Raw genomic sequence first — 16,162 nt, 5'->3', positions numbered from 1 at the left:
AATTAAACCTAATTGAGCCAACAAGAAACACTGATGACTAAAAACTGGCTCAGAGTGCAAGGAAACATTGCCATCTGGAAAGAGGGTTAAAGCCTTGGAAATGGGAAATGTGGGGAGGACACGTCTCCCCCAACCTTCCTGTTGGAACAGCAGTCACATTGGGGCTACCAAGGAATGCACCTGCTGCTTTCCAGCTGTCACATTCCTCAGAGACCCCTTTTGAGGAGTGGGTGCTTGGGACTCCAGGGGCCTGGTGCTTACCTGTCACAGCAAAGCCTTGTTCATTTGTTACGGTCATTCATTCAAATTTTTTTAGTGCCTTCCATGTGCCAGGTAGAGCTAGATTGGCAAACATTGAGAATTAACTGGCAGTAAGATGGTGGGAACAGAAGCCAGAAGTAAAGAAGCCCAGCTGCCTTCATGAGCAGGCCTGAAGAGCAGTGTGGGCAACTCCATCCCCCTCCTCCAAGTGGCCCAGGCAAACTCACATCAGAAGTGGTTCTGAACTTCATGGAGCTGCTATAGGAAGAACAGGGTTTCTGCTCAGCCTCCTGACCAGGCTGGGGAAGGAGTACAAGATTCCTTTCTCTTGGTTTAGATCAGTAGTTCTTAATCTTTTTAGGATCATGGATTCCTTTGGAAATACAAAGATAATTGTGGACTTTCTCCCTAGAAAAATGCACATACTATTTTTTTTCTTTTTAGAGGCAGGGTCTCACTCTATCACCCAGGCTAGGGTACAGTGGTGTCACACTGCAACCTTGAACTCCTGGGCTCAAGTGATCTTCCTGCCTCAGCCTCTTGAGTAGCTAGTACTACAGGCACATGCCACCATACCTGGTTTTAATTTTTGTAGAGATAGGGATCTCTATGTTGCTCAGGCTGGTCTCAAACTCCTGGCCTCAAGCAATCCTACTGCCTTGGCCTCCAAAAGTGCTGAGATTAAAGCTGCAAGTCACTGCACCCAGCCTGCATACATTTTTATACGCGGTTTCAGAGGTTCACGAATTTCCAGAAGTCCATCCTTGGTTCCTGAGTCTTCCTTTCTTTTTTTATTTATTTTTTATTTTTTTTTATTTTAGCGTATTATGGGGGTACAAGTGTTAAGGCTACGTATATTGCCCATGACCCTCCTACCCCCTCGAGTCAGAGCTTCAAGCATGTCCACCCCCCAAACTTTGCACATCTTACTCATTGTGTTTGTATATACCCATCCCCTCCTCCCCCCTCCCACCTGCCCGACACCCGATAAATGTTATTCCTATATGTCCACTTAGGTGTTGATCTGTTAATACCAATTTGCTGGTGAGTACATGCGGTGCTTGTTTTTCCATTCTTGAGATACTTCACTTAGTAGAATGGGTTCCACCTCTATCCAGGAATATACAAGAGGTGCTATATCACCATTGTTTCTTAAAGCTGAATAGTGCTCCATGGTATACATATACCACATTTTATTAATCCACTCATGAATTGATGGGCACTTGGGTTGTTTCCACAGCTTTGCAATTGTGAATTGTGCTGCTATAAACATTCGAGTGCACCTTTTATTTTTTTATTCTTTTTAACAGAACACTTCCCAACTTAGGTTCCTGAGTCTTCCAAGAATCTCTCTTTTAGACTTGGAGTCTGAACCTCTGCCAGGGCACTTATTGCTGAGAACAGTTGATGCAGCTAGCTCTTCAAGGAGGAAAACTGCAGGAAGCATTTGGGGAGTTGTTCCCAGGTCGACCCCAGACTGGTGCTGCTGAATGCAGAGGCTGAGGAGCCCTCCCAGGAGCAGGACTATCCTCACTCCTTACCTCTCAGAGGAGAGCGAATGAATCTGTGTGGCCTCAAATGGTTATCCCTTTCCTCTCCATTTTCTCCTCCCCTTCCTGGGGTCAGCTTGTGCTGGAAGGCTTTGCAAAGGGAACACCCTAAAGGTAACCAGTGTGTTGAGGAAGAGTTCTGAGATTTTCCTCCTCCCTCTGTATTTTTTTTTTTTAATCCTTGGGACGATAGCTACCTCTCCCCTCATCTTTTGGGTCATACTGTCTGCCTCACCTCAACATTCTCAGGGTGGGAACCTATGACCTTTTCCAGTATCAGCCAGAAGAGTCCTCCCATTTTATGCGGGCTCGGAGGACACTGGTCTCCCTTCCTGTTCTCAGAGTCCTCTCCACCTGCCATGTTTCTGATCCAGACAAATATGGCACCTCCCAGTGGGATGTTGGGATGGGGGTCTTTTGATTTGCCCAAGCTGCTAGCTGGCTTTGTGTCCTCCCTCCGACTACAGTCTGGACATCATCTGTACTTCCTTCTTTTGCCTGTGGTCCCTGTGTATGTCCAGTGGCAGCAACATCAGAGGGAACTCCCAGGGCTGACAAATGACTGGAGGGGAGAGCAGGCAGCTGCCAGCTTCCAGGAACTGCACCTGCAGCTTCACTGTCTTGTACATACACACTCGCTGCCCCTGCACTTTCAGGTGAGCTGCTAGGTCTATAGCTGGGATGGTGTGGGCACAGGGAATACTGGGAATATTCTCGCTAGCCTTGGAGGAGTGCACAGACTAAAGTATATGGGCAAAAAGTTTGAATTAATACAGCCTAGGGTATCCACCTAGGCTTCGCGCAGCCTTCTGATTCTGCTCAATGTCTGTCGGTCCACCCTGTCATATTCCTGAGTTTGTCCCTCCAGTCTCATCTGCCCAAACCAGGGAAGAAGAAAGGGGCTTGTGTAGGAGGCCTGGGCTCTTTCTTTTCACAAGGCTACTGGGACCTGGGTAGAACCTTCAGCCCTTGACCTATGAGCCTTTAGAGACTGAGGTCCCCTTGTACAGGTGCTGGCTGGGTGAAAACTGTTTCTTGAGCATAGTGTTGGAGGAGAGGGAACAACAGGTTAACCCCAGGCCAGAGGGGGTCCTCACTGCAGGCTCTCCTCTATATTGTAGCACCATGGCAGCACAGACCTGGGTGCTGATGCAGGATTATAGCCATGAGGACAGGGCCATGGATGCCCCATTAGCTCTGGGAACCTGGGGTTGGGAAGATGGGAATAACACTCCCACTGTCTCATCTCTAGCAGTATTCTACGTTGAATGGAAAAACCTAATCCCAGCCTTGGTAGACCCTTCCTGGGCTGATCCCTCAGGGCTGGGGGAGGTAGAGCCTGGGATCCAGGATCTGGAGTCAGAGCTACCTCCCGCCCTTGGCTCAGCTCTCACGTAGGGACAGGGTGGGGTCTGAAACCTGAAGAACGTTTGGACAAGGTGAGCCCTAACTTCTGATCCTCTCTGTGCAGCTCAGGATTTCCCTGCCCAGGGTTCTGAGGAACCCCATCACCCCCCCAACTCCCCACCTCCAGGCACCTTCTGACATCAAAGGCAAATTTTATTTTATTAATAGATATCCAGAGACACTGGATATCTATTTCCTGTCACTGCATCTGCTCCAGCTCTGCCACCCCATAACCCTCCTGGGCCTAGGATGCTGCTGTTGCCATGCCAACAACATCATGGATTCTCAGAGGGGCTGTTACTAGGACACAGGCCCCTTTGTGCCTGCCTTGATGTCACTCTGAAAGTATGACTTGCAGGAAGCAAAAGCTGAGCCCTTGGGATCCCTTATTGCCTTTTGGTTGACCTCTCCTGCTCCCCAGCCTCAGTTTATTCATAGTGCGATAATGGCAGTCGTGTTTGCAGCCTTCACCTGGACTGCTTAGGACTGGTCCTTCAACCTCGCCAGCTCCTGCAGCGCCTCAGCTGAAGATGTCTGTGGCCAGGGGTGGCCATAGGGCTGCTTTCCTCCAAGGTAGCTGTCCTCAGCTCAGGGACCCTGACTTTTCCTGGACCCTGTAACCAATCCTAACCTGACACTATTGCTATACCCTAGGACTGCCCCTACTTTTCCCTGACCTCATGACCTTAACACTGCGTGACCTTTCCTTGATTTGCAACATTTGAGCTGGTTACTCCCTACAGTGGCTCCCTCTCTCCTTTTCCTCCTACAAGTCCCCCTGCTGGTCTTACTGGTAGCCCAGAACCTGCTAGGAAGTCAGCTGACCCCTGCTTCTGTCCAGGTAAGCAGCACTGAAGGAGGGGAGAGCCTTCCTAATGCCTCCGGCTCATGGGCAGGGGGCCAAGGCATTCAACCCAACCACAGATATGCCCCAGCTTCCACTGCCATGGAGCAGTGTGCTACCAGGACAGAGCTCCCGCTCCTCAAACCTCCTCCTGCTTTCTCTTCCAAGAGAAAATTGCCACCTTCTGCCAAGGTGGCAACTGCTTCAAAGGGCAGAAAGCTGTGGCCATGTGCCCTGAGGGCTTGGACTTCTGTAGGGTGAGCCCTGCTCCAAGGATTGGGGTGCTACGGCCTTTCGCCTCCTGCCTGGAGGAGGTAGCTAGGAGCCAGGCAGCCTGGGGTCTAACAAGTTTGACACTCTCAGCTCTGCATGATGCCAAAAACCTAGGGCAGCAGCTGGAATTTTCCAAGCTTCCAAGATATGCCTCCTTGTTTTAGACCACTCTGCATGTTCACTGGGGACTGACTGACCTTGTAGAGAAGCAGGTCTGGGTCCATGGAGGCTCAGGTCAGCCCATGACCCACTTAACACTTTCTGCCTCTATGAGTGGGGGAGAGGGGCAGAGGGCAGATGAATGGTCCCATCTCTTGCAGCTGAACTGGTCCAGCTCAGGCTACACCAAGGGCTACAGCTAGGCCCGTGAGGCAGGGAACCCCAGGTATCGTGGGGCTGTGGCTTACCCTGCTACTAGGAGCACTGTCAAGCCTCGAACTCAGGCAGCTGCCTCTAGCTGGATGGGAGCCTTCACTTCAACTAGGCAGCCCCAGGGGCCACCAGGAACCCCCTGCACTGGACCCTGGTTGTGGCCCTTTTGCTGCTCCTCCACTCCGCCCTGCTCCTGCTGCCTTAGCTGGGCCCATAAATCAGGGAGCAGTGGCCAAGAAGACCCTGCAGGCCCTGCCAGCCCCTAGGCCCACACTCAGCTCTGATTCCTGTAGTTATACCTTTAGTAAAAGTCCACAGCACTGGGCTTGAGGGGCCTCACTTTTCCCCTCCTAGGGCCTAGGACTGGACATGGGTCCTCCCAGGGAGCAGGGCCTTAGCCCCAATCCCAGGGAAAGGCTGGGGTTTGTCTGGAAAGTAGAAAACTTCTTGCTTGACCTCCATCCCAGTGGGAGGACCCCCAAATCCTGAAGGGACAGGGATAGTTTCTTCAACTGTAAAAAGTACCCAGTCCCGGCCGGGCGCGGTGGCTCATGCCTGTAATCCTACCACTCTGGGAGGCCGAGGCGGGCGGATTGCTCGACGTCAGGAGTTCAAAACCAGCCTGAGCAGGAGTGAGACCTCATCTCTACTATAAAAATAGAAAGAAATTAATTGGCCAACTAATATATATAGAAAAAATTAGCTGGGCATGGTGGTGCATGCCTGTAGTCCCAGCTACTTGGGAGGCTGAGGCAGAAGGATCGCTTGAGCCCAGGAGTTTGAGGTTGCTGTGAGCCAGGCTGACACCATGGCACTCACTGTAGCCTGGGCAACAAAGTGAAACTCTGTCTCAAAAAAAAAAAAAAAAAAGTACCCAGTCCCATCCACTTTTCCCAGACCCTCCTTCCTCTAGCCTTTGACACTATGAGCAGGACTGGAGTTGGGGTCCCCTGCTTTCCTGCAGTGACCTCTGCCCCCTCCATCTCTAAGGCTCTGAATCTCATCCTCCACACGACTTTGAAACCAAATTCAAACAAACTTGAGCTCAAACAGCTTAGTGCTGTGGATGTTTCCAGGAAAAGCAGATTGGGAAGAAGGCAATGTCTGTTTCTGGGAAGGGTTTACATATGCAAAGTGGAACTGGTCATTAGCATGGTCACTGGTCATTAGGTCGATTACCTCTCTTAGGGAAAGAGGAGGGGAGACTGGTCAGAGGTCACAGCAGTCACGCCTTCATTCTTTCAGTTTGAGGGGGTCAAAGCTTGAGAGAACATGTTTTCATTAAAATAATTAAGGAATTCATTAACTCAATAAATGTGGTCTATGTGCCAGAAACTACTGGAGCCATGAGGAAAAGGCACAGCCCTGTCCTCAGGGAGCTCACAGCTCCGCGAAATGGCCAGCAGGCTGGGAGAGAACCATCCTAGAGTCCCTTATCTGAGCTGGCCCTTCTGTCTGCCTGGAGCAACCTCCTCATCTTAGACAGGGAAATTGAGGCCCAAAAGGAGAAGGGTCTTGGTCAAGGGCGCATGGCTAGGTGAATCAGGGAAGGGGCTTGAGAACCACAAAATCCACTCTCTGGCTGTCTTAAGAACCAAGGGGCCCTTCTCACATCCTCTGTCCTCCCCAGGGAATAGAGGCCTTGGCCTGGTGACAGTCATTGCAGTGCTGCACATGAAAGTGTGTCCATATCCAGGATCCTCACACAGCCCTGTGTGGCAGGCAGGGCCAGGTGGGCTGAGGAAGGATGCAGGGCAGTTGTGTGGCAGTGTAAATGGCCCAGGAATTGGAGTCAGACTTCTAGCCAAGGCCCAATCTTGCCACTTGCTAGGAGCTTTGTCAAATTGCTTACCCTCTCTGAGCCTCAGTTTCTCCACCTGGAAAATGGGGATAATTGTTCTTCATAGTCTTGTTCTCCCTCCATTAAGCTAGGATAGGGTAGTTGTTTGGGAGGTAAGAATTTCAGTACAGGTCAGACCTGTCCCTCCTAGAGTGAGAAAAGCTGAGAACAGAATTAAGGAGAAAATAAAAATGCATTATTTTCTTCTCTTAAGGTAAACGTGACCATCTTCCTTCCGGGCCCTGGACAGACAGCTCTGGCCCCATGACTTAGAGGGCCAGGAGTGGGGATTAGGGCACTCATTAGAAAACCTTTCCTGAATAGGGAGCCCAGCGCACCCCAGGACCTAAGGGGTTAATGGGGGCGAGGAGACTCCCCCGCGATGATCGGCTCAGGCATGCTGGGACTTGCAGGCTGGCTGACCGTCTTGGCGCAGGGGCTGCTGGGAAACGTAGTCACTGACCTGCCCCGGCCACAGTGTCCCGCGCGCCCAGCGAGCAGTGACAGCTCAGGAGGTAGGCGGTGTTGGCCAGGGGCTGGGAGCGGGTGCAGAGCAGGAAAGCCAGGGCTGGGCAGGAGGAAGTGGGCAAGCCGAGGGCTGGGACCCCTGTCCTGCCTCCATCAGACCGGACACCACCCCACCCGCCTGCCTACGGCTGATGCAACGGCCCGCTAGGCAGAGTGAGGGGCAAGGAGCAACGGGATGCTTTTCCTGTCCCCCAGGAAAGTGAAACAGGCCCCAGTTCCTTCTCCAGGATGGGACGCGCCCTTCCTGAGAGTAAGGGGATGTTCCCCTATCCCCACGCAGACAGACCAGTGACCCTCCCAGAGAGGTTCCCGCAGGACAAATACTGCTCCCCTCCCCGCCAAAGGGCTCTGCCCTGTCCCAGGAGCAGTGGGACCAGGTCTCCTTCTCCAGTCCTTGAACCAGATACCACACTTCCAACAAGTAGACTGGACCCCATTCAAGAATAACTGGATGCCCTCCCAGGCAAAGGGCAGTGAGACAGTGTACATCCCACCAGGGGCAAGGGGCCTGGGCCCCTGTCCCTGGAAACTAAAAGGCCTATTCTAGGGAGGAGAAAGAAGGGGGGGACCAGGCCTCCCCTCTACCCTCCCCTCCACCAATGCCCCTCCTTCCTGCCTCCCAGCACTCAGTGGCAGCTCCATCACCTCTTGGGGAACTTGTTGACCAAATGGGGCTCCCATCTGCCCTCCCCCGGGGTGTGTGTCTGCAGGGGCCAGTATGGACCAGTCCGTGGCGATCCAGGAGACTCTGGCCGAGAGGGAATACTGCATCATCATATCCTTCCCTGCACGGAGCTCCCACCCCCGCGCCAGCCCTGGCCTTGGCAAGTGGAACAGAATGTGTCGTGGTGTCCATCCTCCCCACTCCTTCCTCTCTCTGAGCTCTCCCAGGAGAAGGAAACCAGCATTTACTAAGTATTATACTTACTGAGGCCTGGACCTCCCACCCACCCTATGAAGTTGGGGATTATTATCCCCCTTTCATAGATGAGGAAGGCTCAGAGAGGTGAAGCAACTTGCCCAAGGTCACACAGCGAATCCAGGGAAAGCGGGCAGGGAAGGGAAGAGCGGGAGGGTGGGTTGGGAGAGGCCTGGCTCCCATTCATTTTCCCTTGACTCTGAGCAGCAGGCGGTGCAAGGTGTGCTGTGTGAGGGAGACAGCCGGCAGAGCCGCCTCCTGGGGCTCGTGCGCCACCGCCCGGAGCACGGTGGCCAGGAACACGCGTGAGTGAGGGGCTTGGCCTCTGCCTGTCGGCCCGGGAATACTCTTCACTGTGCCCTCACGCTGGACTTCACCCATCCTAACAGGGCAGGGTCTGAGTCTTCTAGAATAATCACTCAACACTATATTCTAAGCCTTTCACATGTATTGACTCATATAATCCCTAGGATTTGAGGAGGAAGCTTCTTTTTTTTTTTTTTTTTTTTGAGACAGAGTCTCACTTTGTTACCCAGGCTAGAGTGAGTGCCGTGGCATCAGCCTAGCTCACAGCAACCTCAAACTCCTGGGCTCCAGCGATCCTCCTGCCTCAGCCTCCCGAGTAGCTGGGACTACAGGCATGCACCACCATGCCTGGCTAATTTTTTTTCTATATATATCAGTTGGCCAATTAATTTCTTTCTATTTATAGTAGAGACGGGGTCTCGCTCTTGCTCAGGCTGGTTTCGAACTCCTGACCTCGAGCAATCTGCCTGCCTCGGCCTCCCAGAGTGCTAAGATTACAGCATACAGAGTGCTAGAGTGAGTGACGCCACGGCACTCACTCTAGCCTGGGCAACAAAGTGAGACTCTGTCTCAAAAAAAAAAAAAGATTAAAGTGAGTCGGTATGAGTAAAGTGTTTATTTATTTATTTATTTTTTGAGACAGAGTCTCACTTTGTTGTCCAGGCTAGAGTGCTGTGGCGTCAGCCTAGCTCACAGCAACCTCAATCTCCTGGGCTCAAGCGATCCTCCTGCCTCAGCCTCCCGAGTAGCTGGGACTACAGGCATGTGCCACTATGCCTGGCTAATTTTTTGTATATATATTTTTATTTGGTTAATTAATTTTTTTCTGTTTTTAGTAGAGACGGGGTCTTGCTCAGGCTGGTTTTGCACTCCCGACCTTGAGTAATCCGCCCGCCTCTGTCTCCCAGAGTGCTAGGATTACAGGCATGAGCCACCGCGCTCGGCCTGAGTAAAGTGTTTAAAACACCATGAGGCACATAGAAAGTTCTCGATAAATGTTGCCTAATAATACCTGCATATTGCGTAGAAGCATAGAGAGAGAGTAAATAATACTTGCCAAAGGTCTCATCTCTGGTAGTAAAGCTCAGGGTCTCAGAGCTGGCAGGGAGGGGGCCTTAGAGATTTTTTAACCCACTACCCTAGTTTTTTTCTTTTTTTTTTTTTTTTTTTTTATTTTAACTTTTCTCTATTTCTTTTATTTCAACATTAGGCATACAAGCTAATACCCTAGTTTTTTATAAATGGGGAAACTGAGGTTGAAGGCAAGAAAGGGGGTGTCTAAGGTTGCACTGTTCCTGTCACATGCAGTGCTAGAATGCACCATGGATAGATCAAATGTGTATTTCACTAACAAAGCCAGGGGCTCCCCAAATGAGAAAAGGTCAGCTTTGATGACCTCACCCATAAAACTGCAGTCTCTGATGGGCTCCACGTACAGCCATTGTGCACAGCCAGGGCACCAGCAGCACAGTGCTGAGAGCCAAGGAGGGCAAGCACCTGAGGCCTCCAAGATGGGCCTGAGCAGGGGCAGTGGGCCCCATCCTCACCTCTGCTTCCTGCCCTTAGTCTTTTCCTGTATATGCACCGGAGGATGGCCATTACCGGGGATGATGTCTCTTTGGACCAGATAGTGCCGATCTCACAGGATTTTACGCTGAAAGAAGGTGCCACAGGGGGCTGGGTGGTATGAATCCCTCTCCTCTGGGCCCCCAGTCATCTCTGCCCTTGTTGGTGGGGGGCAGAGGGAATAAGGATGGCGCTCAACTGCTAAGGACATTCTTGTTTCCTCCCCATAGTGTTCCCGGATGGTGAACTCTACATCCTTGGTGAGTGGTCCTCTCTGTCTGGGTCCTGCTTGGGGCAGGGGGGTACAGGATCTTCAGCGAGAGGAATGGTGTGAAGTAAGAGCACCCCCTGATATCCTTCCTGTGACAAGTAGGACCCTGCAGGATGGGGCCTCGCCCACCTCTGTGGGCTCATCCCCCATCACTCCCTTCCTTGCTGCTGTTCCACAGTTCTCACCACGGAGCCCTTGCACGTGCTGTTCCCTCTTCCCGAAAGCCTCACACCTCTTTCACTCAGCCAACTCCTACTCAGCCGTCAGGGCTTCCGTTCACGCACCTCTCTTTCCAGGAAGCCTTTGTTAAACCCCTGAAGTTGTCTGTAACTCACTGATACACATACCTTTTTCTCAAACTTGCCAGCCCTCTGTCACTCATAGTGATCTAATTATTCATATTGATGTATTTAAGTCTGTCTACTTTGCTAGACAGTAATAATAACAACAGATGCAAATATTTAATCAATGATTATCTCGTGCCAGGTACTATGCTAAAAGCTTTTTTTTTTTTTTTTTTTGTGACAGGATCTCACTGGGCACCCTGGGTAGAGTGTAGTGGCATCATCGTAGCCCACTGCAGCCTCAAACTCCTGGGCTCAAGTAATCCTCCTGCCTCAGCCTCCAGAGTAGCTGGGACTACAGGCACATGCCACCACATCTGGCTAATTTTTTTTCCTATTTTTAGTAGAGATAGGGTCTCACTCTTGCTCAGGCTGGTCTCAAACTCTTGAGCTCAAGTGATCCTCCTACCTTAGCCTCCCAGAGTACTAGGATTACAGGTGTGAGCCACCATGCCTGGCTATGCTAAAAGCTTTACACACATCATATCAGGCTTTTCTCACAACAATTCTATGAGGTTATCATTGTTTTCATCCCCATTTTATGGACAAGGTAACTGAGGCCCAGAGAAATTAAATAATTTAGTAAGGGGTGGAACTAGGATTAAAATTCAGAATCCAGAGTCTAGAACCTACATTCTTAATCACTCTGCTAGGTTGCTTCTATTCATTCATTAGTTTGGCATGTTTGGTGTTTTTTTTTTTAATTTTGTGTGTATGTGTGTGTGCGACCAAGTCTTGCTCTGTCCCCAGGCTGGAGTGCAGTAGTGCAGTCTTGCAGTCATAGCTCACTGCAGCCTTAAACTCTTGGGCTCAAGTGCCTTGGCCTCCCAAAGCACTGGAATCATAGGCATGAGCCACCTCACTCGGCCTCGGCACGTTTTTGAGCGCTCACTACATGCCTGGTACTGGGTATATGACATGAATAGGGTGCCTTCTACAGTCTAGCTCTCTGAAGACAGGCCCACATCTGTCCTCTTCACTGTGGTATTCTAGTGCCTGGCACTGGGCCTGGCATGGTCAGGTGGACTGACTGATGGATAGCCCCTCTTGCTGCCTCTGTGTGCTTTTCATCTCAATGGGAGGGGAACAGTCCAGAGAACCTGTTCTCTCCCAGCTCCATCTAGTACTGCGATGGTGAGGTTTATTGACTTTTCTTTTTTAAAGGCTGGTCAAGTGGAGCGGTGGGAGTGGAGACAGAACAAAGAAATCTGTAACTGGTTGTGATCAATTAGTTGTAAACACCACTGCACTCGGACCAACCCTTACTGACTTTTTAGAGCCTTGGTCTACCTCTTCTATAAAGTGGGGCTGATGTTAATTTGGTACAGAGGGTTCCCTTATTGTCCCAGCAGCATCCCCAAGTGAGTTGCTTAAGGGCTGAAGTGGCTTTGGGAGCCTGTGCTGCTGATTCTCCATTCTGGGGACTCCAGCTTTAAGATGCATGAAGCACTTAGCTCCTGGCAGCCAAGGGCTCATTTCCTGTTTCCTTTGTGCAGGCTCAGATGTGACTGTCCAGCTGGATACAGCGGAGCTCAGCCTCGTATTCCAGCTACCCTTTGGTTCGCACACCAGGACGTTCCTCCAGGAAGTCGCCAGGGCCTGTCCAGGTAGGAAACACCCCAGGCTTCTGGGGTGGGTGTGTTGGTCGGGCACTCACCTACCCACTCCAGTTGACTTTTCACCCTTTGGACTCACACTCCACAGTTTCTGTGCTCTCTCAAAGCTGCTGGCATGAAGCCACAGTGCCCCCAGGCTGCCAGCCAACCACGGTGTATGCTTTTCTGTTTACAGTTTCTGGACTTGAATATTAACTACAGCAGGGCTCCTCTGCCCTCCCAGCTATGGGCAGGGCTGCACAGGGTAGCTTGTGACTGTGATGCAGAATCTCTTACAAGTTGGCAATGTCAGCAGCTTGTAGAGGACCACCTTTCCTCTCTCTGCCACCCATAACTAGAACCAAGTGAAATCTGTCATATCTGCTCTCTCCTGCTCTGGAACCCTGCTCTATCCCCCTCTGCAGCTAGAAAACGGTCTAGCTTTGGGCTAGCAGTGAGAGGTTAGTGGCCTCTAGGACAGAATTTGTTTAGATCAGGAAATCAGCCAGGCAGATAAAGGAGAATTTGCTTACAGAGCAGAAGATCAGTTGCAGAAGATGCAAATTCAAGCCGCCAGGTGCTGGGGCTTAAGTGTTTACCCAACACTTTTAGCTGTTTCCTTTCAAGCTTTACATCTTGTCTCTGTGAGAATGGGGGTGGAGGAAAAGGCTTGCCTTCTCTGTAGTCTCGCTGTGGAGTCTGAACCTCCAGGGGCTCCAAATTATTTTGCCTGGCATGCCAGGAAGGGGACTGGCTTTGGATACAAACTGGAGTATGTGGAAAAAGGAAGTAGACACGTGATTATAGAGCCTTGACTGCCTGATTGAGGGGTTTAAATTTTATTCTATAATCAGGGGAAAATTTATCTCTAAATCTTAATAAGGACAGCTTATGATTATTAGTAATAGTTGTAGGAAGTGTAATAGTAGTAATAGCACCAAGGAGCAAGGGCTTTGAAGCTGTACAACTCCTTGAGTCTGAAACTCATCTCTGCCAGTCCCTGGCTGTGTAACTCTGGAGAAGCTACTTCACCTCTCCGAACCTTAGTTTTTGTAGGCTTCTGGTATGTAATGACTATCTTCCTCATGGGGTTGTGAGAATTAAATGAGATAATACATGTGAAAGTACCCAGCACATAGCAGGATCTCAGAAAATGTTTTCTCCCTCCGTACAAGAGGGCTCATAGCTAACATTCATTGTTGACTTATCATGTGTTAGGCACTATTCTAAGAACTTTTTAGGCCAGGGACGGTGGCTCACGCCTGTAATCCTAGCACTCTGGGAGGCCGAGGCGGGAGGATCGCTCAAGGTCAGGAGTTCAAAACCAGCCTGAATAAGAGCGAGACCCCGTCTCTACTAAAAATAGAAATAAATTAATTGGCCAACTAAAACCTTATAGAAAAAAAATTAGCCGGGCATGGTGGCACATGCCTGTAGTCCCAGTTACTTGGGAGGCTAAGGCAGGAGGATCCCTTGAGCCCAGGAGTTTGAGGTTGCTTGGAGCTAAGCTGACGCCATGGCACTCTAGACTGGGCAACACAGTGAGACTCTGTCTCAAATAAAAAAATGAAAAAGAACTTTTCACACATTATCTCATTTAATCTTCACTATAATCTTACAAGTCTCTATTTTGCAAATGGGGGAATAGAGGCTCAGAGAGGGTAAGAGCATTGCCTTAGTACTTAGGTAGTATAAGAAATGACAGAGCCAGGGTTAGGCAGGATTTGACAGTTCTACTCCAGAGCCTGAGCTCTTGAGTGTTTTGCTCTAGTTCTTCCTTACCTCATATCACCCTCTGCCCTATAAACAGCTCAGGGAAGGCTTCATGTAGGAGGTGATGTTTAAGCTGAGACTAGAAGGATAAACAAGAGTTCTTTCCCAGGCAGGCAACAAAGAGGAAAAGAGCATGGCAGTCCCTAGGGAAGAGGAGGAAGGGCTGTGGTTTGGTGGGGCTCAATTTTGGGTTAGAAGGAGGGTGTGGCAAGAGCTGAGTCAGGAGAGGCCAGCAGAGGGCAGCTCATGAAGGGTCTTAACCAGTAAAGTGCTTGGACTTTGCCCTACAGCTTGTGAGGAGCCTAAAAGGAATTTTAAGCTTGGGGAGTGATAAGGCAAGATTTACAAGTTAGAAAATTTCTCTGGCAATTGCTATGGAAAAGGAGAGCTGAGAGCAGAGAGATCAATAGGAATGTATTGCAGTGGTTCAGGAATAAAAAAAAATGAGGCTTGGACCAGGGTCCTGGTCATGGAAGTGGGGAAGGAGAGATGGACTAGAGCAGGCGTCCTCAAACTACAGCCCGCGGGCCACATGCGGGTGTTTTTGCCTGTTTGTTTTTTTACTTCAAAAGAAGATATGTGCAGTGTGCATAGGAATTTGTTCATAGTTTTTTTTAAACTATAGTCCCGCCCTCCAACGGTCTGAGGGACAGTGAACTGGCCCCCTGTTTAAAAAGTTTGAGGACCCCTGGACTAGAGAGATACTGAGGCCAAACTGATGAGAACAAAGGCACCCTAGGGGCAGTGAATTTGGGTCATGTTCACAGCTTTATCCTCCGTGATTAGAACAGTGCCTGGCATGTAGCAGGCACTTAAAAAATATTTGTTGAATGTATAAACAGAGCTTGGCACCTGGCTGCGAGAATGAAGGAAAGAGAGGAGTGTGTGTGTCTTGCAGTTCTCTTAACTGCTCTTCCTTTAAGGGTCTGAACGGCACCTGGGGTAACCAGCAGGGAAACTTTGCACCAACTCAACTTCTCTGAGTGGTCATCATGATGGGGATTTCCTCAGGGAGGGCCCTTGGTAGGAGGAGACTCTCAGAATTGACAGACTCATTGATATCCACCAGCCCAACCCTTGTATTTTACAGATAAAGGGACTAGAGTCCAAGACATGGTCACAGGTGAAAGAACTAAGTTTTTCTACTCAGTCCTCTATGGATAATGCTGTACAGCACAAAAGGCCAGAGAGTGGAAGTGCCTTGGTCAAGAGACCACAGTAAGAGAAACATCAGCTTACAAGAGACCACAGTTAGCTACATTAATTAAGCCCCTACTATGTGCTAGACATTTTTCTAGATTTCTAGACAATACACAACAACCATGTTTGTTTTCTGTTTAGTCTTTTGAGCAGTACCAAGGAGTAGATATCCTGTTTTATAGATGAGTAAACTGACACAAATAAAGTAACTTACCCACATTCATTCATTAATTGAAGTAGTAGCACCAGGTTTGAAATCCTAGGTTCTAAAGTCAGAGTCCATAAAGTCCAGAGATTTCAGTTCAGATCCCAGCTCTGCCGCTTCCTAGATATGTATGTGGACAATATATTTTATTTCTACAGGCTTTGGCTTTCTTATTTGTCCAATGGAAATATAAGCTTGCCTTACCTAATAATTGAAGGGTTTTGTGAGAATCAGGTAGGGCCAATTATGGGTCAGTAGTATGTAAATGCTGAAAATATTAATCATTTAAAAGCTGTGTCTTGGCCGGGCGCGGTGGCTCACACCTGTAATCCTAGCACTCTGGGAGGCCAAGGCAGGAGGATTCTGGAGGTCAGGAGTTCGAAACCAGCCTGAGCAAGAGCGAGACCCTGTCTCTACTATAAATAGAAAGAAATTAATTGGCCAACTAATATATATAGAAAAAAAAAATTAGCCAGGCATGGTGCCGCATGCCTGTAGTCCCAGCTACTCGGGAGGCTGAGGCAGCAGGATTGCTTCAGCCCAGAAGTTTGAGGTTGCTGTGAGCTAGGCTGATGCCACAGCACTCTCTATCCTGGGCAACAAAGCAGGACTCTGTCTAAAAAATAAATAAATAAATAAAATAAAATAAAATAAAATAAAATAAAATAAAATAAAATAAAAGCTGTGTCTGGCAGTGCCATAGGTAGGGCTGGAACCCAAATCTCCTTGTGTATATGTTCTTGCAAATCCAATTCAGTTTGATCAAGTTCATGCAGTTCTACAAGCACAGTTGGCAGGATAGAAGAAGGGTTAACAGCAAGTGTTTTGGAGTCAGACAGACCTGGGTTTGAGTCAGAGGCAGAGGTGACTCAAGAATGTCTAGGAATTGACATTTTGGGCTGGATAAT

The 16,162-nt window shown here is 49.5% G+C and overlaps 1 protein-coding gene across 5 annotated transcripts in view; it reads left to right on the top strand.

Annotated features, from left to right (window-relative positions):
- The first annotated feature begins 6,982 nt into the window (after positions 1-6,982).
- INPP5B (inositol polyphosphate-5-phosphatase B) overlaps positions 6,983-16,162 on the top strand; it is a 56,596-nt gene continuing 47,416 nt past the window's right edge. For 4 of the 5 annotated variants that reach the window (XM_012779913.3, XM_075996824.1, XM_012779911.3 and 1 more), the window contains exons 1-6: positions 6,983-7,062; positions 7,786-7,850; positions 8,205-8,299; positions 9,867-9,964; positions 10,097-10,126; positions 11,978-12,088. In XM_012779913.3, coding sequence (XP_012635367.2) covers positions 7,794-7,850; positions 8,205-8,299; positions 9,867-9,964; positions 10,097-10,126; positions 11,978-12,088 — 391 coding nt within the window. In that variant the 5' untranslated portion in view covers positions 6,983-7,062; positions 7,786-7,793. The remainder of the gene's footprint in view (positions 7,063-7,785; positions 7,851-8,204; positions 8,300-9,866; positions 9,965-10,096; positions 10,127-11,977; positions 12,089-16,162) is intronic. The other variant, XM_012779912.3, reaches the window with a different exon arrangement.

The sequence above is a fragment of the Microcebus murinus genome, chromosome 2 (genome assembly GCF_040939455.1).
Source record: "Microcebus murinus isolate Inina chromosome 2, M.murinus_Inina_mat1.0, whole genome shotgun sequence".
NCBI lineage: Eukaryota > Metazoa > Chordata > Mammalia > Primates > Cheirogaleidae > Microcebus > Microcebus murinus.
Note: the sequence above shows the minus strand (reverse complement) of the source record. Positions and strands in the feature narration are given on the sequence as shown.